The sequence below is a fragment of the Camelus ferus genome, chromosome X (assembly GCF_009834535.1).
Source record: "Camelus ferus isolate YT-003-E chromosome X, BCGSAC_Cfer_1.0, whole genome shotgun sequence".
Taxonomy (NCBI): domain Eukaryota; kingdom Metazoa; phylum Chordata; class Mammalia; order Artiodactyla; family Camelidae; genus Camelus; species Camelus ferus.
The window spans coordinates 89,999,725-90,027,348 of NC_045732.1; the positions used below are offsets into that span (position 1 = coordinate 89,999,725).

General features: G+C 46.3%; 1 protein-coding gene across 3 annotated transcripts; it reads left to right on the forward strand.

Moving 5' to 3' along the window:
- Positions 1 to 191: 191 nt before the first annotated feature.
- Positions 192 to 22,012, forward strand: VGLL1 (vestigial like family member 1). 3 transcript variants are annotated; one of them, XM_032474592.1, is made up of 6 exons: positions 192 to 355; positions 4,637 to 4,855; positions 15,303 to 15,722; positions 17,634 to 17,693; positions 19,213 to 19,280; positions 20,799 to 22,012. In XM_032474592.1, the coding sequence occupies exons 2-6, from the start codon at positions 4,654 to 4,656 to the stop codon at positions 21,027 to 21,029; spliced, it is 981 nt and encodes a 326-aa protein (XP_032330483.1). In that variant the 5' UTR covers positions 192 to 355; positions 4,637 to 4,653; the 3' UTR covers positions 21,030 to 22,012. The 3 variants fall into 3 exon arrangements, with proteins under 3 accessions (XP_032330483.1, XP_006195532.2, XP_032330484.1); XM_006195470.2 differs by lacking the exon at positions 19,213 to 19,280 and having other exon boundaries at positions 20,799 to 20,976; XM_032474593.1 differs by lacking the exons at positions 19,213 to 19,280; positions 20,799 to 22,012 and adding an exon at positions 19,028 to 19,204.
- The last annotated feature ends 5,612 nt before the right edge of the window (positions 22,013 to 27,624 follow it).

Consider the following 27,624-nt stretch of genomic DNA (forward strand, 5'->3'; position numbering starts at 1 on the left):
TGGTTTCCGGGCAAACAATCGGCCGCCCACTTTGAGACAATATCTCTAAGTGCTTTTTTTTAATGCAAAAAGAAAGAAATAAAAAAGAACTACCTACTTTCCTCATTCCTGCAGGTGCCCAACCCGATTGACTTGTTGGAGTACATTTTCTGCATTCTTAATAGATAGCTAGCAGGAAATGCCTTGTATATGCTCAGCTAGAGGGGTAGAAAGTTGCGAGGGGAGGGCACAAAATCGCCAGGCCCTGCTTGGGCCCGCACTGCTCTAAAGTGGGCCAGGCAGCTCCAGCCATCAAAACGCAACTTTGCCCAGCCATAGCATCTTGTTCTGTCTCAGCCGATGGTCGAGAATTAAGGTAAGAGAGTTGGGGACTCTGGGGGAGGCAGAAGGGATGGAAATTCAACTGGGAAGGAATTGGGGCGGTGGAGGGGGTTAGTAGGGGGCATCACATGCTTTGCTCAATGAGATACAATATTGTCCCTTTGGGGTTTTTGTTCCAAGTGATCATTGTGACAACCTCTCTGACTCCCCACGCTACCCTCAGGGTGCTGGGTACCATTTCGCAGAAGGATGGTAAACGTGTCCAGGTGGGCAGACTGGTAGAGTTGAGGCCGAACCACTGGTATTGGATTCCGTGTTAAGATATTTGTGCAGAAGACTGGGCAGCATTTTGAGGTCTGCTTGATGTCTTTACATTTTATGCGTTGGAGAAATTACAAGCTAGAATGTCCTTTTGTCATTATGCTGTTCGAACCTCACAGCTGGGCAAAGCTTGGCCCTGAGGTTTTATCTGCAAGTGGCTTTTCCTACAGAGCCGGGCGCTGGTACAGAAACACCTTCTCTAGGAAAACCCCCCGCCTTCCTTCCGCCTCGTTGATCTCCCCCCAGTTCCAGCTTTGCAGCACCCCGTTCTAAGCTGGACCCAACCCGCCAATTCACCCCTGAATAAAGAGCCCCCTCACAGAGGGCTCAGGTGGGGAAGAAACTGCTCCGGTTTCTGTAGTGGTGCAGTGGGATGCATTTCTGCAAAGGATGAAACCGGCTAACAGTTCTCAGACTTGGAATCACCCTGAAACACAGATCCTCTTTCTTCACTGAGGTCTGAGGACAGCAGGGAGAGCTGATTGTGAGCTGAGTCCGGAGACGTAACCCATGGCTTTCTGTTGAGTCTGTGTCTGTGTGTTTGGCGAGCAGTAGAGGAAGGACTTGGGGTTTATTCTGGATCCGCAGTTGTGTAATGTCTGAGGCCCCTGACGTGAGGGGCTGAGACACGGCTCTGACTTTATCTCTGTGCTTTCCTGGCTGCGGCCGGTGGGCCTATGGGCTCCGTGATCTCTGCCTGATGGGGTGAGGAACGTGCTTCATGTGTCCCAAGGGTCTGGCCGGCCGCTTCTCATGGCTCCAGGGAGACAGCAAGGATAGACTGCAGGCTGTGTTAAGCCTGAGCCTAGAGCAGTGGCCACCGGGAAGAGAGTAAGAGGGCAAAGCCCACAGAGGTGCTAAGCAGCGCTTGCAGGTGACAGCTTCCAGGAGAAGCCGGAGAGAGCACGCGGACGGCCTGCCTGCACTCCCTTGTCTAGGGTCCTGGCCAGAGTCCATGGAAGGGAAGGGACCTTAGTCTTTAGATAGAAAGGGATGCTGACAAAAGGATATTGAAGCCAAGGGACCTGGGTTCAAACCCCGGCTCTGCCACCCCCGAGCTGTGTGGCCTGGGCACTTGATTTCCCTTCTCTAAGCCTGAATTTGCTCGTCTCTACAATGGGGATACTAAGACCTACTTTGAGGGCAGTAAAGAGTGGAGAAAATATGTAGAACTTCTGGCACAGAATAGGTAATTCTGTAAACTGCAGCTTTAGAAAAACTGCCGCCTCCACATTTTATAATTACTTTATAATTCATAACACCGTCACTTTGTTTCTTTATTTTGGTTTTTAAAAAATATATTTGACATAAAACATTATGTAGCTTTCAGGTGTACGACATGTTAATTGGATACATTTATATAGCATAATGTGGATGCCATTGCAGCGATAATTAACACCTCCACCAAGATGCATAGTTATCTTTGGTTTTTAGAGATTGAAACAATTAAGTTCTCATTTTTTAGCAAGTTTGATGATTATAATATAAATTTGTTGTCTGTATTCACTGCACTGTTCATTACATCTCTAGGGCTTGTTCACTACTTGTTGCACATTTGTTCTCTTGCTCTTTTTTTTTTTTTAAATGGAGGTACTGGGGATTGAACTCAGGACCTCATTCATGCCTGCTAAGCACGCGCTGTACCACTGAGCTATACCCACACCCCACGCTTGTTCTCTTAAACATTTGTCTTGTCCCCCCACCCACTCCGGGAACCACCATTTTATTCTCTATTTTTACCAGTTTGGTTCTTGAAAATTCCACGTGTCAGTGAGATCCTACAGTACTTTGACTTATCCCATAACATGCTCAAGGATTATTCCTTTGCTTTATTTCTACAAGTCCAAGTACCTGAATAGATCATGTGTTTTTCCACTGAGAAATAATTTACCTTCAGTGAAATGCACAGATCTTAAGTATACAATTGGATGAGTTCTGACGAATGTATACACCCATATGTAACCTTCACCTTCGTCAGGATGTTAAGACATTTCCAGCATCCCTGAGAATTCCTGCATGCCCCTCCCCAAGCTCCACCCCACAGGCAACCGCTGCTCAGACTTTTATCACCATAGATTTTTTGTGTGTCTGTTTCATGTAAGAGGAATCATATAATATGTGGTCTGGCTTTTTTCACTCAGCTTAATGTTTTTGTGATTCATTCATGTTGCTGGGTGGATTAGTAGCCTGTTGCTCTTTATTGCTGAAGAACATTCCATTGTATGAAAATGTCACAGCTAGTTTATTTATTCTCCTGGTGATGGACATTTGTGTTTCCACTTTTTGGCTATTATAAATAAAGCCGCTATGAACTCTCACGTAGGAGTCTTTATGCAGACATATGTTTTCGTTTCTCTTGGTTCTGTGTACCTAGAAGTGGGATTGCTGGCTCATATGGTAAGCACACGTTTAACTTTATAAGAAACTGCCAAACAGTTTTTCAAAGTGGTTGTTGCCATGTTTTTTGAAATAAGGGAACAGTGGATTCATTTTTCAGGTGGTGCCTAGTGATGCTTAGTGTAGCTGTTACCCCAAGGGAAACAGATTGACGTGCTTAATCAAAAACTCCTGCCAACAACAGAATCCAGCTGTGACTGGGGCTAAAAGGATTCTGAAAGGAGAACTTCGACATATGGGTCCCCTGCTCACTGCCAGATTCCCTCCTTATGTCTCCATCATAGTCTAATTGACACTTCCAGTAGACCCCTAAAAGAATAAGCTGTAGAATTCATCTCCCCCAACCTCTTCATTTTACCCTAGCGGAATCTGAAGCCCAGAGAGGCCATGTGATTCCCCCAAAGGCACACAGCCAGCCAAGGAAACACCCAGATCCTCTGACTCCTAATCGGTGGGATTTCTTTGATGGTGCATTCTCTGCATGAAATGGCATTCTGTCATTCAGCCACTGTTTACTTACTATTAGGTGCTGGGAATAAAGAAATGAATAAGAAATGGCCCCCATCCTCAGGGATCTCAGAGACTAGAAAGGGAAACGGAATGAATAGATTTACACCAGAGCACAGGGCAAGCCAGATTGGATGGCCACAGGTAACGAAACATCCAGACTGGTTACTTCCTTAGTAAAGGAAGGCCACAGCCTGTCTCCAGTGCCGACTGTGTGCCACGTCCCAGCCGGGGGCAAAAGGACAGCCTTTGCCCTCAGGAAGCTCGTGAATACAATCCAATGATGGAGGCCAAGTTTAAGGCAGCAAATGCCTGTTGGGCATTTGCTCAATATTGAGCTAGATCGCAGGCACTTTTCTAGGCACAGAGGAAGCGTGGTGAACAGAGCTAACAATCTGACCATCTTTCAGGTGCTTTTCCCTAAAGTTGCCACAAAATATTAGTGTGAAAAGTGTTATCTACATTTGGTTCAGAATATATCTGTCTGGAGACCTTAGGACTGGTATTGTTTGTAATTGCCGGTTTCTAAGATGGGGTGGGGTGGGTTCAGGACCCCAACGTATGGCGTTAGGGGTAGTGGGAGGATTTCGATGTGTTTGATGCTCTTGCATGGAAGTGGCCGGGGTGGAAGGCAGTGCTTATTAGGGAACCAGAAATTGTCAATACCCACTGGATTGCTTAGCCAAGCTCTATGGGGCACTTGTGCCCTTGTCCGGGGGCGGGTGTCTACACAGAGTTCTGGGCAGAGGGTGTGGGGTGGAGGGTAGGGGCAAACACTTCCTCAGAGGGCAGGTGACTCCACTCCTTGGCCTCAGTGTCTTTTTTTTTTTTTTTTTTTTCACTTCCTGATGCTCCTCTAATCATGTTCTCAGACAATTTTTCTCATTTGTAAAGCAGGCCCCTTCAGCACTTTGTAGAGCTCTGTCTTATTTCCTGAACACTGCTCGGGACCTGGGTGGCTCCCTGGGCCCCAAGCAGAGAGCTTGTACCTTAGGAGCAAACTGCTTGCCCTCAAGGATGCCGCTCACCCAAGCCATAACCAAACCGCTTGGGAAAAGAGTGCCAGTGACATTTTGCATTTGATCCGCAGCTGCCTCTGGTGCCACGATGGAAGAAGTGAGGAAGACCGCCATCCAGATGCAGAGTCCTGTAAAGACTGAATGGAATTCCCGCTGTGTCCTTTTCACCTATTTCCAAGGGGACATTAGCAGCGTCGTGGATGAACACTTCTCCAGAGCTCTGAGCAATGTCAAGAGCCCCCGGGGCCTGAGCCCTTCGAGCCAGAGTGAAGACGTGATCCTGAGGAATGGTGAGCACGTGGGAGGGAGGGGCTGGAATTCCCTATCCAGCTGTCCCCGAAAGACCAGTTCTGATACCCTCGATGCTCTTAGACGTGTGTGTATTTGCTGAAGGCACGTCACACTGTCTAGTGAGAAGCCACACCATTTTCTCAGAGGTTTACTGTGTGACAATGGACATTGTTCAGTCAAATTGGTTTACCTCTTTCATTATGTCCTTGATTGTGTTCAATGCTGGGTTCATTACTCTGTCCAATAAGAGCACCACAACTGCTCACTATTAACACCATTATCACTATTACTGCTATTATTATTATTATTACTACTACTGCTGCTGCTGCTGCTACAATTACTTATTGGCCTGACAGGGCAGGAGCACCCAATGACCCGTAAGAGCACACCTGTCCCCTATAGGTACACCCAGCCTCCTCTCAGTGAGTAGTGGGGGATCTGGGGAGCAGGGGTGGGGCCAGAGGCAGAAGTCTCTCTTCTCGCTGCATCCTTCTCCCCATCTCCCCTCTTGTAACAGCATCAGGGGCGTCTATTACACACACTATTGGGTAATTTTTTAAAAAAAAAAAAGCATTCTTTGATTTCAAAGCAATTATTTCAAGAGAGCTATGTCAAAAGCTGCTCATCAAAATATCCAGGTCTGGAGACAGCAAGGACTGTGATATGACTTTCCTGGCCCCTAGACGTTATAGACATTGCCTCCACGGGTCCCCTTCCTCCATAAAAATACAGACCAGGACATTCTGTGACGATACTGGTATAAAAACAAATATAATCCAGGCTGGATTCACTTTTATAGATTCAGTCATGCTGTTATATTTATTTTTTCTTGTCACCTTTTTGAAATGTGCAAATAGACTAGGGTCTAGTCAATTTAAAGAACTCTTTCTGACGGTTGCCAAGCTCCTGTGCTGAGTACCTTGCTCCCATTGGAAGAGGGACGTGCCTCCAGGTGGAGCCTCTGCCTCTGGGTGAAGAGCTCACCTGTTTTCAGACGCCATCACCCTGGCTCGCCAGACTCTTTGGATCTGGACGGGGAGTTGGTGTATTATCTCATATAACTTTTCAGAATTTACTTGTCTCCTAGAAATAACTTTTCCATCAGGTGATGCACTTTTCTCAGAGACTCTTGGGAGTTGCGGAAACGTGTGGAAGTGGGTATAGTCACCGTAGGTACTAAAGGAAACACCTGGCATAAGGGGCTGGGTGCAGAGTAGGGAGGTGCTGTTGAAGAGTGTGCTGAGTACTTCAGGGCAGAAGCAGGAATTTGGGGAACTGACATGTGTTAAGAGCCAATACATGTGATATGTGGGACTCAGAGGATCTAACTGGCTCCTCGGGAGGGTCAAAACCCCGGGTTCTTCATGCAGAGGCAAGTCGTCCACCCACTCTGAGTGAGTTCGAAACCCACTGGCTTGGATTCATCAGTCACTCCCTTGTCAGCACCAGCAGCTCATACTCCCTCAGGCCCTGCATCCTGCTTGCCTGCTGAACCCAACCTGAGATCAAACCAGCTCTTGGCTTATTGTCCCATTGCTCAGCTTCGTTTTGAAGCAAGACTCAAACCTGGTGTCCGTGCACACACTCTGCCCTCTCCTCTCCTGCTCTCCTGCATTCAGTCCACTCAGCTGTTTGTCCTCATCGCTGCTGGAAACCTCTCTTCTCCAGGCCAGCCAGGGACCTCTACTTTCCAAATCAAATGGTCCTTCTCTGTCCCCATCTCATCTGACCTCCTGACACTATCTGCAGCCGCTGGCTACCTCCTCTTGGAAATACCTCCTTCACTTAGATTCCTTAAGATCGCACACACTGTCCCAGTTTCCCTCCTGGTTTCTTCCCTGCCACTCCTTCTCAGTCTCTTTGGCTAGATATCCCCTTCTCTTCAACTCTTCAATTCCTTAAACACCTGAGGGCCCCAGGACTCCAGTCTCAGACAACTTCTCTCTCTACACGTGGTCCCTATGGGATCTTTTCCAGTCTCTTGGTCTTAAATACCACCTATGTGCTGATCGATCCCAAATGTGTCTCCAGCCGGGACCGGGTTTCAGACCTGTCTAGGTAGCTGCCTACTCGATACCTTCACTTCACATATCTAATAGGAATCTTAAACAAAACAGGTCTCAAGCTGAGCTGTTAATCTCCCCTCACCCTGCTCCATCCCTAGTCTCTCCATCTCAGTAATAGGCAGCTGCCTCCTTTGATTGGAGTCACATTTAACTCCTCTCCATCTCATACCCCACATCCAATCCTTTGAACAATTCTATAAGTTCTACCTTCAGAATATATCCAAGCTCTGATCATTTCTCTTGTCCACTGCCCTCTCCTTGGTCTGAGAGGCCATCATCTCCCCACTGGGTTTTTGCAGTTGCCTCCTCATTGGTCTCCCTGCTTCTGCCCCTGCTCCCCTTCAGTCTGTTCTCAAGGTAGCAGTCGGAATAATATCATTAAAATGAAAGTCATCAGATGATATCACTTTCCTGTTAAACTCTCCAGTAGCTTTGTATCTCACTTGGAATCAATGCAAAGTCTTGGATGGAGCCCTGCCTCATCTGGGCCCCTGGTATCTTTCTCATCTCAAATCCTACCACTTCCCACCTCACTCATTCCAGTCTAGCCTCCTTGTTAGTTGGAGAACATGCCAAGTACGATCCTGCCTCAGGCCCTTTGCACTTCCTCTCCCTGCTTCCTGAAATGCTCTTTCCCCAGATAAGCATGACTTCCTCTTCATTCAAGTATCCATCTGAATGTCATCTCTTCAGACATTTCTTCAGAACATTATTTCTTCTCAGCATTTGTCACCACGGGGCATGTTCTATATTTATGTGTTTCCTTCTCATTTCCTGCCCCCTGGACTCTGAATTCTGTAGCAGCAGACTCAGTCTGTTAACTGCTGGTTTCCAAGGACACAGCCCAATGTCCGACACATGAAAGGTGCTCAAGAAATATTGCTTGAATGGATGAAATTGTGATTTGGATCACGAGGTCTTGCTGTCCATCACTGAGGGAGTCATGGTAGAGAAAGAGCATCATTCGCTGTATGGATTTAGTCAGGCAGCCTGGGGCCCACCAGCTCCCGTCATTGATAAACCATGTGGTCTCAGGGCACATCACTCATCTCCCGGGGGCCCCGTTTCCTCAGCTGTAAAACTGGGTATTATTCAACTATCCAGGAATCAGTGCGATGACACATGTCAAGTGGCACATGGCAAATGCCATGTGGGTGGTGGCTATTTGGTGGTGCTGGTAGGAAAGCTTGACATGTGTTTCTTGAATGGCTAGCATGGAGACAGGGCCTGCCTTCCAGCCCTCAGGTTCTGCACACATGAAAGTAACACTGTGAATATACTACACGTCAATAAAAAGTAAGAATTAAAAAGAAAACTAAACAACAACAACAAAAGACCTCAGGCTCACAAAGCATTGGGCCCCTTTTATCAGCCTCCAAGTGGTCCAGAGACGTCTCCTTGCTCAGTGGCCGCTGCCCTGTTTCTTAGGACCTCTGACTTCGCTCTGTGTTCTGGGAAGCCCCTGCCCACCGACGGGACGCGGACGTGGCCTTGTTTCTTGCCCAAGCCAGTCTTCCCCGGCCAGGCAGAGAGGTGGCTGGCTTTCTTCTCCACCTGCCTTCGTGGTTGTTGCATTTTCTCTGCGAGAGTCTCACAGATCCCTTGACTGTGAAGCTGTTGTTCCCCTCGCAGAGTGTGGTGTATGTTTGTCCAGCTGATGGAACAAATGAAAGAGAGAGCTTGTCTTCCTCAAGGCCTCTCTTATCACAGTTAGGGGTCAAGTTTCTCCTGTGCTCTGCTGCCTCTGGGGAGGGTCCCCTGAGAGAAGACAGGCCCCCAGGGGTTCTCACTGGAGGTGTTAAATGAGAAACACGCAGCTTCGAAAATGGTGGGAAATCCATAAAGTGGCCCTTCATTACTGGCCATTCGTGCCCTCTCAACCCCTGCAGGCTGGCCCCAGGCCGCCTGGCCCTAGCTAGGCCCCAGCGAAGCCACGCCGAGAACAGGCTGCCATTCATGGGCTCCCATCACCCACTGGCCCCCATTCTGAGGGAGCTGTGTCAGGCCAGATACGCCAAGTCCAAACACGGAGACCCGTGTGGCTAGGAAATGCCATCGAATTTCCTGGCTGCTTCTCCCAAATCAGTTATTTTTTTTATTTACTTCTGTATAATTTATACTGGCCTTACTTGTAGAAAAGAAAACACAAGCTGAAAGTATCTTTGAATTATCTGCCTGTTAAAAGGACATTGGGGATTTCAGAGCAGGTAACCTGAGAAGCTTCATTTGTTAGCATTTCTAGGGGAGGCAATGGGCAGGGCATGGTGCTGGTGTACAGCCCACCCCATAGTGTTCCTGTCCCAGCCGCGAGGCCAGCCCCAGGCCTGGCGACATCTCTCAAGGGCTGCTGAGAGAAGGTGACGGTGTAGACCTGAGCCCTCGGTCTTTTATAGCCCGTCTTACAGGGCCCCACCTCCTTCTCTCCCCTCCTCAATAAGCCAGTGGAGGTGGGGAAGAAATGCTGGGTTTCTTTCTTTATTATTTAAAAAAATTTTTTAAATTGAAGTGTAGTTGATTTGCAATGTTCTATTAGTTTCAGGTGTATAGCAGTGAGTCAGTTTTACATATACGTTTATATATCTATTCTTTTTCAGATTCTTTTCCATTATAGGTTATTGCAAGGTATTGAATACAGTTCTCTGTGCTGTACAGTAGGACCTTGTGCATCTATTTTATATGTAGTAGTTTATATCTGCTTATCCCAAACTCCTAATTTATCCCTCCCACCCTTTTCCCCCTTTGGTAACCGTAAGTTTGTTTTCTATGTCTGTGAGTCCATTTTTGTGTCATTTTTTAGATTCCACATATAAGTGATACATTTATCTTTCTCTGTCTGACTTACTTCACTTAGTGTAATAATTTCTGGGTCCACCCACATTGCTGCAAATGGAATTATTTCCTTTTTATGGCTGAGTAGTATTCCATTGTGTATATACACCATATCTTTATCCATTCATCTGTTGGTGGATGGTGCTTCCATGTCTTAGGTTTCTTTTTATTGTGACTATCTAGATGAGATATAGTCATGCGAGTTGTTTAGGGTCCTTGTGAACCCCGACAACATCACATCTTCCTTTCTAACAAGGGAGAGGACTCTACATTAACATATGGTGAGCCCCACCGGGGGCCAGACACTGTGCTATAATTACTGCATTCACTTCAGTCCTCAAAATCTGCGATGAGTAAAGGTCAAAGCTGGGTAAACAGAATCTATGATATTAGGAGACAGGGAACTGGGTACATTTGGAGGGGTTTATTTGGGGGGAGTTTATTGACTGGAGGGGGACCAGGGTGGGGGTTAGCTCCTGGAGTGGCCGTCATACTCTGTTCCTTGATCTGGTGCTCATCACCCAGTTCGGGAGAATCCCCCAGCTGCACACTTAGACCTGTGCGTGTGTGTTGCGCTTCACAAACTGCTTTAGAGTGGGTGTGAATATCTTCATTTTAGAAAAAGGAAACTGTAGCCCAGAGAGGGTTAGTGATGGGATGGGTCACACAGGCCAGTGATTGATAGAGACTGAAACCCAGGTCAGTCAGACTCCAGAGTTGGTGTCCTGACTGCCTTTGTGGACCCTGACAACATCCCAGCCAGAGGGTGAATGGTGACATTTATTGAGTGCTTCCTGTGTGCCGGGCCCTTTGCTGGGGGCTGTCACATTAGTTACCTCATTGGCTCCTGATACCATCCTACTGGTTAACTCTCACCATGCCGAAAGTGAGGCTCAGAGAGGCAAATGACTTGTCCAAGATCCCACAGCTCTTAAGGGGCAGCTGTTCACAACCAGAGCATTTGAATCTCGATACAGAGCTCTTAGCCACTTTCAGAACACAAGCACATGTTCTGTATTTCCTCTCCACTTCCAGTTGGGAAAGGGAACCCAGGTAGTCGGCAAAGACAAGGTACTCCATGCAGGTGACTGATGGAGGCGAGGGGGACTGTATTGCATAAGCTGCCCCTCTGTGTCCCATGATTTTTCAATCTCTGCTAATACCAAGAATCTCCTCTTTGTTTCTGGAGTGAATGAATCAGAGACCAGTAGCAGCAGCCAAGACAGCAGAGAGGGGGGAGTCGGTGGGTGCAGATCAGGCAGGCCAAAGCTGGGACCTTTGTGGTGCAAGATAGGGGCATGCATTCAGACGGCTCTTGGTTTCAGCTTCATCAGAAAGCAGGATTTGTATTAAAGGTGGAGACAGAGAGGGCAGAGAGAATTTTTGGACATTTGGGTTGTTGCCAATCTTTCCCTCTATTGTAAATGTCCCACTGACTATCCTTGTCGCTCAGCCTTGGCACACATCATTGATGATAGCCTTAAAATAAATCGTTGTAAGTGGACTGGCTGGATCAAAGCATACTCTCAAATTCTAGGGTTTCAGTCTATAAACGACAGATTGTTCCCAGAAGTGTTATGCCGCTCTGCCATCCCTCCAGCCCGGCTGGATTCTTATAAAATAATGGGGAGGCAAAGCTGGTGAAGCACCAGGCTGCTATGAGATCATGCCTGCTGAATGCTAAACAGAGAGCCCGGCCCAGAGTAAGCGCTCACTAAACAAAAGCTCTTCCAGGTATGCAGTCGTTCCGCCCACCTCTGACGGGTGATTTCTGGGAATGGACACACCAAGCAAAGCCTTCTGCAATCTCTCCTTTATAGCCACCGTCTATTCCGTCCGCCACATCAGCCCTGAGTCTCTGCTGCCACTGCCTCCCATGCTCTTGGGCTGTTTTTCTCTCCCCTCCCCTCTGTGGCACTCGGTGACTCAGGGCAGGGAGGCCTCTCAGGCCTCAGACGTGACCATCTTGCTTTTTCCTGATTGATTACGTGGAGTGTCGCAAACCAGGAAAGAAACCTGTGTGAGCCTACGCCGGGTTTCTAAACCCAACTGATAGTTAATAACAGTAATGACAGCAACGGTTATCACCATCTGAGTGCCCATCAGGTCCCGGGCACAGTGCCATGCCCTTGTCGTGGATTGTCCCATTTGGCCTCACCACAGCCCCGACAGGCTCCAGGGTGGAAGGGCACGTGCTCGGTGTCACCCTACTAGGGAGCGGCAGAGCTGGGACTGGACTCCCAGCCTGCCTGACTTCAAAGCGTCTTACCCACCCTGCGTGCTCTCCTCCATGCAGAAGGATTTGGGGAGAGGGGTGTGCATGTTTGTGTGTGCATGTGTGTTTGTGCACATGCCTGTGTTGTGCACCTTCGTGACAATCATGTTTAGTCGGGGCCTGCTCTGTGCCAGGCACAGTGCAAGTCTCTGAGGATGTGATGGTGAATAAAGGAGAAGTGATCTCAGTCCTCTCAAAGCCTAGTGGCCAGTAGGGCTGACCAACAGTGAGGGAAGGCAGGCGGGTGGGAAGCACGGGATATGATTACTGCTGAGAAGGAAGTGAGCGGGGCAGGGTCAGAGACAGGAGCTAACAAACTTCAGATGGACAGTTCAGGGAGAGCCTCTCTAACGGGGTGACATTTGAATCTGTGTCCAGAAACTAGTCTGAAACAGGGAGGCAGGGCCAACATGCAAGGATAGAGTGGAGAGGAGGGTCCTCTGGGGTGGAAGCAGACTCTTCGATGCCTGGAGGTGCTTTCTAGAAGGTTTGGGGGCTCGAAGAAATGTCTGTAGGTGGGCATGGAGGCAGTCTCTGGGTTTCTCTGCTTTGGAGACAGGGGGATAGCCTGCAGGGGCAGGGTGGGAAATGGGGTGGGGGGCTCTTGCTGTCTGAACAGGACCTGGTCTTAGGACCAGGGACCTCAGGAACTCTAGAGGCATGGATGGGACTAAGGCACAGTCTAGATGCCCAGAGGTGGGGTATGTGGGATGGAAGCCTTGTGTGTTCCTACTTGAAAGAAAAATCCAGCCGGGGGGGAGGGGGAGGGGCAAAATAAGGAAAAGGGATTACGAGGTACAAGCTACTAGGTACAAAATAAGTGCGTTACAAGGATGTAATGTACAGCACAGGGAATATAGTCAATATTTTATGATCACTTTGTATGGAGTATGCCATCTCTAAAAATAATGAGTCACTATGTTGTACACCTGAAACTAAAATAATACTGTAAGTCAACTAAACTTCAATTGGAAAAAAAGACTAAAGCCAGCTCCACTTTAAGACATCAAAAGATATGGGTTGGTTAACATTTCATTAACACTGCCTGGTATTGACTCACATCTGAAGGAAAGAAAAAAAGAGTAAGAAAAATCCAGTCTTCCCTAGGTGTCCCGGAAGTGTTCCTTGCCGGCTCTCCGTTCGTTTGTGTAGGCTGGGGCTTGAAAAGGCAGCAGTTTTCCCTGGGGCTCCCTCTCATCTCCAGAGGTAACTCAGAGGGGGAGCTTGAGTAAGGAGGTGTCACCAGGGCCACTTCTAGCTGCAGCAGTCTTAAGCCTGTCCAGGCTACCGTTCAAGGCACCTTCACTGGTTCCCAGGGTTGGTGGGCGTAAATGCTGGAGCAGTTTGCCCACCCAAATCCACAATCTCCACGCCATGGGACACCCACACCCCAGCCTGCTCTGGAAAGGTGGCTGTCCCAGGCCACTCAAGACCTACTATTGGGTTGCTGTGAATTCAGGACTGGGACACTCTGTCCCTCCCCATCTACTCCCATCCAGACTGCTCTGGCACACTTAGTGGCCCAATGGGACCTAGGACAGTAGCACAGCACCCACTCCCCTTAACATCTCTGGCAGAGAATCCTGAAAGGGAAGCAGTTAAAAAAATATGCAAAACACGCAGGGGTGCCCTGCCTTCCACATTTCAAGCGTTCAAAACCTAGGTCCGATGTGTGAGATCTGTAAGGCCAGTTTAGATGGAAACTGCCCAGTTGTCAGAGGCTACTCATTGTTTCCGATTTGTGCTTAGGGCATGCAGTACCCTCATTCAATATGAAGCACGGACAGTGATTAGACTAAGTCAGCTTAATCACTCTATTTGTGCGACACAGAGCCCGGAACTGCTACCAGCCCGCAGATATCAGTTTTCAAAAATAGCATTCATCCCCAGGAGCAAATCTTGATAGATGTTTCCTTGCCCTTGGCTTCACAAAGAGGCCAACCGTTGTCCGTTGTTGGTTGTGGACAATGTGAAGATTTGAGCAGCACATCTGTGCCGTGTCTTCGGGCTTCTCTTGGTCTTATCATCTGTATCACATGAAAAGCTCTGGTGGTGGGTGGGGGCTCTCCAGTATCACTGGGCAGACCTCGGCAGGCAAATGGAACACTGGGGAGAGCTGGGAGGCACGCATGAGGGGAAGGGGACCAGACAGCCTCTCCAGCCCTCCAATCTTCCCTTGTCTCCACACCCGCTTCCCTCTTCATTACCTTGGATAGATGAATGGCTCCAGGCTTTAGGCACCATATGCCAGAGCTCTCCCCCTCCTCCTCTCTTGCCTGAGTGGGTGTTAATAAGGGGGAAAACATCCATCCACGTCATGAGCTGCCCTAGACTCTCTGACAACTCCAATTCAGCTGCTGTTATAGGCACAATTTGAATAGTGTCTGTGAAACCAAAGGAGACTCATCACCACCAGCTAGTCCACAAGAACTCTGAAGGAAGAAACTGAGTCACCACTTGGCACTGAGCATTTTGCTTTTGCAGGAAGAGATCCCAGCAACCACTTCCCTCGCTACTGATGATCACTCCAGCTCAGATCCTTCCTTGGCTCATCTACTCTGCTAACTTGGTCCAGCGTCTTAACAGCCCCATACCCCAGACCCCTCTTGAAAATGGAGTTTCAACGCCTAGACTTGTGTGGCGCTGGCGGGTGTTCAACCCTTTATAAAATTCTGTGGAGTCCTCCTATTCAGTGTATTCCAAACACCAGCTATAAAATAAAGCCAAACAATGGCAACAAACAAACACAATAGCAACAAACAAATCACCTTTAATCAAGTAATTCTACTTCTGAAAAATTTCCTCAAGGGGCTAGTTGGACGAGAGTACAAAGATGTATATACGGAGACGTGCATCCATCCCAATGTTGCTAATATAATTGAAAAAATGGGAATAACTCAGCTGCCCAAGTACCATGTTTGCTGGTCATGTTCCTGCCTTATGATGGGATACTGCCCAGACATTTAAAATCCTGGTGTTGGCTCTATTCATTGCTTTGGAGGATATTTGGGGATATTTTAATAACACAAAAGCAAACTTAAAAATGATGTGGGATGTGAAAACAATGCATACGTGAACAGAAACAAATCCTAGAAAGAAGTACACCTGCAGGTCGATAATGGTAGTCTCTGGATATTACACTTACAGCAATTTTTTTTTACCTTTTCTACATTTTTTCACATTAAAAAAATAGCATGTATTACCTAGAAGTAAATTAAGCTAATTCCATTTTGAAAACAGTGCATAAACCTGTCTTCTTAATGTCTTCATCCACAGACAGTGACATGCCTCCAAATCAATGGCGTTTCTCTTCTCAACGGACAAAGCCACAGCCGGAAATGTCTTTTGCAAATGGTGCCGCCACCTGCAGCTTGAATGGCTGTGGCCCCATGGCTATGGATGTGTACCCACCGTCCCTGACCGGGAGCCCCTCTGTTCAGCCTGGCGAGCCGCGGCCCTTCTCCTCCCTACCCAGCCCCAGCTTCCCAGAGCCTGGCTACCCTCCCGCCTTTTCCGCTGGGCACCTGGCTCCAGAGCCCCAGCCTGATGGGAAATATGAGCCCCTCCTGAGTGTCCTCCAGCAGGAGAGACGCCACGCGCATCCTCAGGAATCTGCCTCATGGGAAGATTGCAACTCTGCCCCGGCAGCCGGAAGCACGGGATTGCTCTTCCACCTGCCTCCCAGCTCAGCTCACTGTAAGGAGATGCCTCCGAAGATGTGGAGGGTTGCCTCTGATTGGTTGTGGTTGAGAATGAGTGGGCTGGTGATCGGGTGCCCAGACTAACTGCTGCCACTCCAGACACTGGGCTTCTAGGGACTGAACATCCTACTTAAGTGTTCCATATATCTTCATTAGGCTTCGTCAGTGTTCACCGTTTAATGACTAAAGGGTTACATAGACATCTGGCCAGATGTGCTCAGCCGAGAGCATTCACCCTGGTCTGCTGACTTGGACTGGCCCTAGAAAAATGACGGATGCTGCCTCAGATCTTAGGGTCCTGCCTTCACCTAGCTGTGAGTCACCAAATAATCCATCCATCTATAAAACAGAACTCTGTGATATCCCTACCGGCTCAAAACTCTGGCCTTCCAACAGGTTGGCAACTGGCAATAATGCCAGACTCCTGGGCAAAAACACGGGCAATCTACACCAGCCGTCTGTCTGCTCCACACATCAGAACTCAAAGCCGTTGTGGAGGCGCCCCCCTTGCTGCTTGGGGGCCGTGCCGGTGCCTGGCTGTCTGGGGCTCCTGCTCCGGACCCCCACCCCTCCCCCAAACAAGAACATCTTAAGGCTCATTCACTATTTCATTTACTCACTCACCCGACAGATATTTAATTAGTGCCTCCTAGATGCAAAATGCCCATCGAAAAACAAGACTCCCTTCTTTGTAAGAGGATGGGGAAGAATTGGCCTGAGGTGTACTTTCACCCAAACAGCAAGCCACTCTGCTACAAGATAAATATTGGTAATAATAGATATTTTCTAGTTTCCTGGGGCCAAGTCTCCACCCTCTGGCATTCTGCACCTAGAGGAATTTACTTTTACGGCTCCCTGGTCCATATATGTCTGTGGTTCTAGTGTTCCTTGCCCGAAAAGAAATTGCTAGAAGCTAGCTACCTTTACTTTTTAAAAAAAATTTTCTGAGGGGGAGGTAATTAGGTTTATTTATTATTATTATTATTATTATTATTATTATTATTATTTTTGATGAAGGTGCTGGGGATTGAACCCAGGACCTCATGCATGCTAAGCACGCACTCTGCGACTGAGCTCTACCCTCCCCTGCCTTTACTTCTGAACTAAGTATATATATATTACACTAAGGGCCTGTTCAGAATAGCCAACCTAAATCAGGTGCTGTGTTCCATCCTAATGTTGAAACCAAATTTTCCATTAAAATACCACTCCATCATTCCCCAAGTTTGAATAGGAATGGACTTAAAAAGAGTAAATCATAAAAACGGCCCGCTTGGGAAACCTATGAAGATTCCTACCCCTCCACTCTTTTTCAAAACTCTGCTTCTCTTGGATTCGGAGGGAAAATGAGGCCAACTGTGTATAGATGCTCGTGCACACACACGGCAACGCCCTGTCTCGACAGCTGGTTAGAACACAGATGGCTCAAATCATCACCTCCCAAACATAACAAGAGTGTGCAGTTGAAATCTAGTTCAACAAATATTTAGTGAGCATCTAGTCTATGCCAGGCACATCCTGGCCCACCTGTAATGCAGGCATTATCCTATTCCTGAAAGCTCTAGACACAGACTCAAACAAAGGCTGATCGCTAAAGTCTCAAACACTACAAACTCTTCACAATGTCCTCCAAGTCCTGAAATCCATTGTATTAATTGGCAGTCGATGGTCCAGGGTCTGTTAAGGAAGTCAGTGACCCTTGATCAGAAACACTGCCTGGAAGATGAGAACAAAACCTACAGGGCCTTAAAAACAAGCTTCTCTGTTTTTGTAGCATCTGGTAAAAGAAAATATGTTGAGTGTCTATAAACTGAGGGGCAGGCGATTTGGGGTGCCAGGGGTGTTATGGGGCACTTTCTAGCTCAGCCCCAGATTTCATTTCCAATCATATTTTCTTCTTTTCTAGTTAAGAAAATCTACTTCCCCCCAGATGGTGGACCTGCCAGCGCCAGCCTTGCAGTTGAAAGTAAGGATGTGCTTCTGTCTTTGATACTTCTGTATCCTGAGAACAAACTGGTAGCATAAAAACCAGGATCTCCAGGCAGTGAAATGATCCTCAGTCCTATCATTTAGTTTTTTCACCCATAGAATTTGTTTCATTTTAGTCTCAAAGAGAAGAACCACTTCATATCTTGTAAAATGTTTTGTGCATTTTCTTATTTTGCTATAAAAGCAACTCTATTGAGTTCTTTTCTCTGAACTGGATTAAGCGAGGTAACCAAGGTGACGCAGGAAAATGAACAAATTGATGGGGATTAGCTTGCTCTTTGCCAGATGTTCAGTTTTCAGCCTAGAACACGGGCTGAAACAACCCGGGACTCTGCAGTCAGAAGGCAATGCCACCTGACACCAAAGGCTGGGACTCTGGGCCCCGAGTTCAATTTGAAAGTAGTGTCAGTGGGAACGGCCAAATGAGGACAATCTAGTGGGGGTAACACGACGGTCTTCATGGCCTGGGTTCAAGTCTGACTTCATTACTTAGTAACTTTAGGGACTTGGTCACGTTTCTTCACCTTTGCAGACTTCTGTGGCCTCATTTATAAAATGAGGATTAAAATAGTGCTCATCTCATCTGATTTCTGAGAGGACTAAATGAGATAATATATGTAAATGCTTAGAATTTACACTAATGGAAATTAGCCCCCATAAGCCCGGCCACACAGTAAGGCAGCAAAATGCGCCCTTTTGGAGGGCACCCCGGTGCCTGCAGCTGTGTGTTTGAGAGGCACCGAAGAAAGGGCCGCCACCATGGCCCTGGGTCTCAGGCACTTTACAGTCTAGTGTGGAGTGGGAGTGAGGGCAGTATACAGGCCTCAGTAGAATGTCGGCTCCTTGAGGGCTGAGACTTTGAAGGGTGTCCCGCCCATCCCCAGCACCTGCAGCGCTGCCTGGCACAGAGGTTGGTCCATGTGTGTTGAATGCATGAGTGAGCGGATGCTGGAAACAATAAAAGAACATTAAGAAAGGAAATGGTACAAATCTGTCTGCCAATACAGTACAAATTATTTTGTTTGAAGCTGTTGGGTAAGACCAAGAAACCAACAAACAAGCCACAAGTCACCCTCGGTGAGGAACTGGCCGTGCCCAAGTGAGGAGATGGATTCAGGGCTAGTTCGGGAGCCTTACTTAGTATGGCTGCGTCAGGTTTCATAGAAGTCTCTGCCTGAAGGTATGAGCTCTGCTAGCCTTCCAAGTCATGAAATCAGGATTATAAAGTCTAAGTACTTGTTAAGAGTTTATACATTTTAAAATTGTAAGCCTTAAAATTACTAAAAACTGGATGCTTTAAATTGTTCATAGACCCAAAATAACAGCAACAACATGTACGGGTGGCAGCTCTGCGCCGGGTACCGCCCACTGCATCCTGCGCAGTCCCCACGCTGACCTTGTGATACGTGCACGAGGACATCCTAGGTGCTGTACACAAGAAGCATCCCGAAAATCTGGAATGAATGAATGAATGAGTGAGTTCCCCCATTTTATAGATGAGGAGACCGAGTCTGGAACAGATGAAAGCACTTGCCTGAAGATCACACAGCAGCAACTGGCAGAGGTATTACTATGGACTCTGCTCTCACGGTGTCAGACAATCCTCAAAATTGGAAATTCTACTGAATGTAAATCGTCCAAAACAATTCCAACTTAAATCAAGTGGACAACAGTGAAGACTAGCAACTAGTATGGTCGTCTCACTGTCTATGGGTTCATGACTCTCTGTGGCCAGGACACTGCCCTGGAATAAGGGGAGAGGCCGCAGAAGGCTTGGAAAGCATGCAAAGGAGCACTATCACCTTGAGAAAGGGGCGACGGGGTGAGCTTTCCATGCGGAGACTGGTTGACAGGAGGTGGGGAATGGGTAGGCTATCCTGCAGAGGGAGGCTGCAAGGGCATGGGGACTGGGAAGGGGGTGCCTCCTAGGGCCCCCCAACAAAGCCTATGCCCTTAAGCACACCTCCAGTCTCCCGGTCTTGCCTAATGCCAAGAACCACAGGGGGAGCCTGGGAAACGCACAGATTCTGCGCCTCACTTCCCAGCTGGGTGGATTTGGCATGGGACCCAGTCAAATCTATCTGTTTGATTCTTCATATATTTTGTATTAACCTGATTTTGAAGTGAACTGGATGAACCTTTCGATAAGGATTTTGGTAGTTCTGAAAGATCTCTGTGAGGCCCCAGATAAATAATTTGTCAAAGGCAGGAAGGCAGAGTCTCTGTCTGGCCCCCTCGTGCCGGCTGGCGCACGCCTGTGAGGCAGAGACCATGCGGAGCAGAAGAGCAATCTGCTGGAAGGGCAGTTGGAGCATCCTTTCTGGACATGAGTCCCCAAAACTGGTGCCAAAATTTTTAGTGAATTTGATTTCTTTTAATCTGTAGAAATAGACACTGATTCATTGTACATTACTTCAATATCTACAGATATTAATCACATTGATATTGCTGTTTGCCAGACATGGTGCTCTTTTATTTATCTGTATCTAATAGTGTATACAACTGTCTTGGCCCCTGCTCTCATAGAGTTAATAGTCTAGTGGGGAAGGTTGACACCACCAAAAAAAATAAAAAAGGAAAAAGCAAAAATCTTTGCAAATTATAAGTATGAAGGAAACATACCAGGTGTTGAAATAAAGATGGGGGCCTACTTTGGATCAACTGGTCAAAGGAGGCTTCTGTGAGGAAGTGATGTGTAAGCAGGGACCCGAAGAAAGTGAGGGAGCCAGCTTTGGAAGAGCTGGGGGGAAGATGGAGGTGGTGGGGGAAGCCAAGAGAGGTTGGTGTTACAGAAGCTAAAAGATGAGAATGTTTCCAAACAGGAAGTGATCAATGGTGGCAAAGGCTTCCAAGAGATCAAATAAAAGAAGGATAGAGAAATTTCTATTGGATGTAGCATCAGAGATTTGGATAACCTTGTTAAGGGCAGTTTTCTGTATATCATTTGGCCAGAAGCCAGATCAGAGAGTGTAGGTAACTTGCCTGAGGTCACACAGCAAGGAGTGGTGAGGTCAGGATTCAAACCTGGGCTCCTCGGACCCCAAGCCAGCTTCTTCCTCATGGTGCTTATCCTATTTTTCAGAAAGCCAATCTCCAGAGAGAAGAAAAGATCTGTTCTTCTACTGAGCTTCGTTTTGGAAGAAAAGAGTTCCTTTCTTCAAACCTGCTTACAGATTCCAACTGTGAATCCACAGGGTCTAGAGACATCGCCGTCCTTTTCTCTTTCTGCCACTATAAGAGCAGAGTTTGTTCTCCTGGAAGTTCTGTACTTCTCTTCCTTGGCACCCGGGCCCCGCGGCAGGGTTTTTTTTAACTTGCTAAGTGAATCCGTAGCATCTAAGATGGTTAAAAGAGCTATTCAGCGGAGGTGGGAGGGAGCATAAGAACCCGGCTGTGTGCCCCTCCCACCCCCCCAAGCCCCCACGCACACTGCCCTCCTACCTAGAAATCGGTCCCCTCGCTAACCTCCATCAGCAGAGGCTTTCACATCAAGACTGACCACGTGGTATCTGATGGGGTTGTCCCACACTTCTGACTAAACAGATACCAGGACCAACCTGAGGCTTTCTAGCCTTGACCAGATTCTGGCATCTTCACTCTTGCCTCTGCCAAAAGCAAAATGGAAGTGGGGTGGGCAGGATCCATCGAGAGTAGCTCAAGGCTGGGTACTCTGCATCCTTCCAGCCTGGAAGGAAGCTGCCAAAGTCTCAGGCTGGCCCTGATGAATGAGATACTTTCACTTGGCAGATTTCATTCCTCAGTTCCAAAAGTGATTCCAAGTGGAATGACTGAGAAATCTGAGAACTAATTTATTGCAAATTAGTAAGCAAACTGCCGCATCCCAAGCATGGGCCTAGAGTAAGTTCTGTACCCAGAGGATCTCTTAGATGAGATGCCCTTGCTTCGAGGAGGAAGACCCTGGCACCTGCAGGGGTCTGCCTGTTTTCCATAAACAACAGAACCTTCCCTGTAACGCTTCCACTGTTAGTGACATCTGGGCAATAGTAATTTGTCAGCACAGAACTGTTGGGGCCACCCGTGTGGATACCCACAGCATCTTAAATCTGAGGTGGAAGGCAAGGCTTGGATCCAAGTCGTGGCAGTAGGTCCTCCCTGCAGATTATTCCAGATAAAAGCACAGATTTTTCCAACTCACTCATCTCTCCAATCCGGTAGACAGCCTGGTGTCCAGTGTGAGCTGGGTACTTGCCCCTGACAAGCCCAGAAGCCCCTGCCACCAGCACTTCCCACGCACACCCCCCTTGCTCCCGGGTACCAGCTCAGAGGGTGAATAATAAAACGACATTTTTGGATTATGTTATTAATTCTAAGTTCTTTCACATCCACCATCTCATGCAAACTTCCCAGCAGCCCCAGGATTGACATCACTCTTTTCACGTCATATATGTGGATACTGAGGCTTAGACTTGGCCAGTCACCTGCCCAAGGTCACAAACACAGCCAGCAGCAGAGCCAGCGCGGAAGCCCAGGCCTCTGGCCTCAGGGGTCTTTTCTCCACCTTGATATTTATCAAGGCTTAACATCAGGATGGCTCTCAGATATTTTGTCCTCCCATCTGCTGTGTGAATAGAGACCACAGCCCTTGCAGGAGTGAACTGGCGATCTTGGCAATAACACAGTCATCCTGTCTCAAGTTTTCCCAGTGTGTTATATATGTTTCTGAGATTTAGCAAAAGACAAAAAATTAGCCAGTACATTTTCTGTCAAAGTTATTTACCTTCAAAAGCCATGGTCTTTTTTTAGGTGATGGTTGGAAAAACTCAGGGTGGAGGCTGATTCCAGGACATCTGATGCATAATTATCTAAGTGTGTGTTTATCATGGCTGTAGAAAGACTCACTTGTGGTCGACAGTAACGTGTACCATCCGAACGGAACTCTTAATGATTCCAAGAGGGCCGGTATTTTATGTAGCCCAGGTAATCTGATAATATTTCCCTGCAAATCCCTCGGCCCAGAAGCTCTCTCGAGTGAAGCTGGAAGCAGTAATCATGTTCCCACGTTAGTAAAGAGGGAAGAGAAGGCCTCCTGCCCCTGAGAGGCCCCTGCTCCTGTGACAGGTAAATCACTGCCCAGATCAACTGCTTAATCTCAGACTTAGGTTTCTATCTTTCTAGATCCATCCTTTTTTCCTTTCCCACCTCACGTCCCAAAAGCTAACCTGAAGAGCATTACTTTGACTCCCTTTGGCATTTTACTCTTGTTAATGGCAAACACACACAAGACGCGTGCCACACTTCACACACAAACGTGGGGGTAGCTGCCTCCCTGTCTGTGGGGCATCACCTACATTCCTAGTGGGTAAACTTGTGAGATGCTAGTGGAGGGGAGGTGGAATTAGATCCAGCAAGGTTTAAAACTGGGGAATTGGGCCCAATAGGGCTAGAGCCTGTAAACCTCATTCACATTTTTCTCACAGGTTTGAGAAGTTGACAAGTGGCCTGATGGACTGACTCACCAGCTACCCCCCTCCCCGCTCCCCCAACACACCCGTTCCTGAACTTCACAATCTGGAAGAATGGGAATTGTTTCCAAGGAGTTAGAAACTCACATAACTTGAATGATGCCTGGGCTAAAAAAGCAATAAAAGCTGACAATTTCCTTTTTTTCTGGTAGCAAAGACTATCTTGCAAGAATTCCAAATAAGGATGTCATTTGCAAAGCCAACTGAGACTTGTGCTCAAGCACTTTTCCATTCTAAAAATCAGTATCACGTGGACACTGAAAACAAAGTCATCCCTCTAGAAATAAAGCTAAGTAGTTATCGTTGTAAGTTATCTTTCTCCTCGTATAAACAATAATCTCTGCCCTTTCCATAACTTTCTCTAGCTTGTTATCATTAATTGAAAACGATTTTATAAGCCATTTGTATTTTCAAAATGTGAAGGAGTAATGCAGTGGTCCATTTCAATTCCTTTAACATGTAAGATTTTAAAACAGTTATGTCATGAGTTTTTATAGATTAGTGGTGATTACAGAAATGAACCGGACTATAGAATTTTCATAAGGATTAGTTTTGTCACTATTTCTTAGCAATATAATTGAGATTTAACTAAGCCACAAAGATCTTTTCAAAGGGAAGATTGGTTATTTTTTTCCTTCGTCTTAATGATTCTGCATGATTCAAAGCAAACTGAATCTTAATTTACAGCAGTTACAGTTACTTTTTAGGTGAAGACTGACCCTGTACTAATCTTTCCAAAATGATCAGCTTTTTTTTTATTGATGTATAGTTGATTTACAATGTTGTGCTAGTTTCTGGTGTACAGCATAGTGATTCAGTTATACATACATATATATTCTTTTTCATATTTTTTATTATAGGTTATTACAACGTATTGAATATAGTTTCCTGTGCTGTACAGTAGGACCTTGTTTATCTATTCTTTATATAGCAGTTAGTATCTACAAGTCCTGAACTCCTAATTTATCCCTCCCCCTCCCTTCCCCCCCTGGTAACTGTAAGTTTGTTTTCTATGTCTGTGAGTCTATTTCTGTTTTGTAAACAAGTTCATTTGTATCTTTTTAGATTCCACAGATAAGCGACATCATACCGTATTTTTCTTTCTCTGACTTAATTCACTTAGTATGATAATCTCTAGGTCTATCCATGTTGCTGCAAATGGCATTTTATTTTTAACGGCTGAGTATTGTTCCATTGTATATCCACTGGACATCTTTATCCAGTCATATGTTGATGGACATTTAGGTTGCTTCCATGTCTTGGCTGTTGTAAGTAGTGCTGCTATGAACACTGGGATGCATCTATCTTGTTGAATTAGAATTTTCTTTGGATATATGCCCAGGAGGGAGATTACTGGGTGAGCAATCTTTTCACGCTACTGCACGCTGGGACGGAGTATTAGGACACTTGGGTTCTAGTCCTGGCTCTGCCATTAGCTAGTCGTATCATCTTGAATGAGTCACCTCGCCCCAGATCTCATTTTCTTTATGTGTTAAATGAGATGATCCCTAAGGACACTTCCAGCTCAGACCGCCCATATGTTGAAATAAATGCAGTAGTTATGACAAGACCTATCAACAGTTGCCATTGTGGAGCTCAAAGGAAGGACAGGGTCTGGACAACTGAAGACCAGAAGGAAGAACTGCCGTTAGCTGAGTGCCTCCTCCTATTCGCACCTTAGGATCCGCTTCAGCCTTGCTGTTTGTGGGCAGCCCCCAGCCAATGACTGAGCATTACTGGGGTCCTAGTTTCTGGCCATTTCTGCCCAACATGGGACTCCTCTCTTGGGCAGTATTTGTTCCAGAATTCTTGCTGAATTGGCTGAGACTTTGTCTGATCTGCATCCCAGTCTGAGTCTCCCCTGCTCAATTCAGCTTCTTCCTCCTTTTATCGTTCACAGATGTTACCCACCAAGCCCTCAGACACCTCGTGCACCTTTGACTCTTTCTCAGAGCCTGCTTTCTGGAGGACCCAGGCTGTATTTTAAGAGCAAAGACACAGAAATCTCAAGACTCGTTGAGTAGATGATGCTTAGACTAGTCTGGCTGGAGGGGAGCATTCAGGTTGGTAAGCAGTTGGAAATCAAGCTGGAAAGGTAGCTTGGGGTCAGGTTAGTCAAGCTGATTGAGACTGTCACGTGGAGATGGATTTAAGGTTGATGCCAGACTGCAGCCCCAGGTCAGCCCCATCTTCAATCACCTACCTGGACTAGCCTCCAGGCCAGCAAATAACTGGCTATATAACAGGAGATGGTTACTTCTGCAAACCGATGTGGTCTATGTCAGTGACTCTCAGAAGCCCCACTGGATGCATGTTACGACCTGGGGAGCATGATGAAAAGAAATACTTATTGGTTCTGCCTCAGACTTACTCCTCTACCCTTCACCCACCCCCACCCATTAGTCTTGCATGTAAGCAAGTGTATCAGTTTCTAATTGCTGCTGTAACGAATCACTACAAATTTAGTGGCTTAAGACAACACAGATTAATTCGCTTACATTTCTGGAAATCATCAGTCCTTCTACATGGGCCTCGCTGGGCTGAAATCAAGGTGTCTGCGGGGTGGCATTCCTTCTGGAGGCTTTAAGGAAGGATCTGTCTCCTTACCCTTTCCAGCTCATGGTGTCCTGCCTTTGTCTTCAAGCCACCAACCGAGGATATAAACATTTCTTCCCAAGGCTGTCATATCTGAGGCCCTCTGTTAAGCAAATCTACATGACAGAATTGGCAGTTTTTCTTTTAAATGTAGTAACTACTCACAAAAATATGCATACCCCTTGACCCAGCAACTTCACCTCTAGGAATATGTCCCATGAAAGTAGTTTGACAAATGCATAAACACTGAAGTGCACAGATGTTTAATCCTGCATTGTTTATAATGGTGAAAAATCGGGAACAACATAAATCCCTAATAGTAAGGCGCTCATTAAACACATTATGTTCCATCCATCCAATATAACATAATATATAGCCATTAAAACGATGCTGTAGATCTATATTTATTCATGAAAATGCATATTGTTAAGTACAAAAAGCTATCCATACACACACTGTACACACACATGTACTTTAAGCTTTTTGTAAAATATACATATATAATTCAAATAGGTGTAATTGTTTATTACAATTTCATTAGTCATAGCAAAAAAAGCTAGGAGTGATCCCAGTATCTGTCAAAAACTGGCTAAATGATAATACAGCTGTATTATTGAACACTCTGGAGTATGTACAGTTAGGTCTATTTATAGACACTGATATGAAAAGACATTTAAGATATATCATTCGTTGAGAAAGGCAAGTCACAAAGTAGCCAGTTTAGTATTATCCTCTTCCTGTTTTTTGAAAAAGGAGATGTTAGTGTGTGGGGGTAGAGTTGTCATTTTGCAAAATGCTGCAAAACTCCAGGAGGTACAATGCACATTTTATCACATTTTATAGTCTATGTGACTAAGACTCTCCCTGCAACACAGGAGTGTGCATGTATATATGTATACACACTGTATGTATGCAGTCTATGTGCATTTGTACATGCAGAGGAAATGCACAGGTAATTACTGGGAGAATCTCAGACAGTCTGTTAATGGCAATTTCCTTTGGGGAGTGGGGCTGGGGAGAGTGTGTGTGTGTGTATTTGTGTGTGGTGATGTTGATCAGGGAAATTGTACTTTTCATGTTATACCTTTTCGTGTTGTTTGACCGTTTCACAAGCATGGGTTGCTTTCATGTGAAAGTATTTTTAATATCTGTCTTATGCAGAAAATTTTTAGGAAAATGAACAGTGATTATCTCTGAATGGTGTGACAATTGTGAAGCAGCAAAATATGTTCTGCTCTTTCAAAGCTTCCTTGATAACCCAGACCAATTTTTTTTTCAGGTCTTGTTCCTTTTGTAAGATTGGAAGAGAATCATTCACTCCTGCAGGCAGACAGAGCCTCAAGAGATTACCAAGGCCAGGCCCCAGCCTTCGGATGGAAAAATTATTTAAGTGATCCAGGACAAGTTATTGCTTATCAGGAAAATGCTAATAATCTCCCTTGAGAAATATTAATTACCTGTATTCAATGATTGTTTTCTTTCTCGATTAGTTACAACCCTGTAGAAATAAAAATGAATTTTAAAAAACATTTGTCTGTTATGAAGTTCCTTTTACATGCATTGTCACATTTTGAACCTTCCAGTGACCCTGTGCAATTGACCAATGAGGAACCCAAGGCTAAGGTAGCGGTATCGGCATCGTCAACATGGGGAGGAAGGAGGGAACAAATGTTTCATGAGCATCTACCATGTGCAAGTTACAGTACGTAACTTACATAATTTCACCTTCACAACATATAGGTGTTGTTATTCCCGCCTTGCAGATAAGGACACCAGGGCTGTGAGGTTTTTTTTTTTAAATTATATTGTTGTCCTCTTTTTTGTAATCCA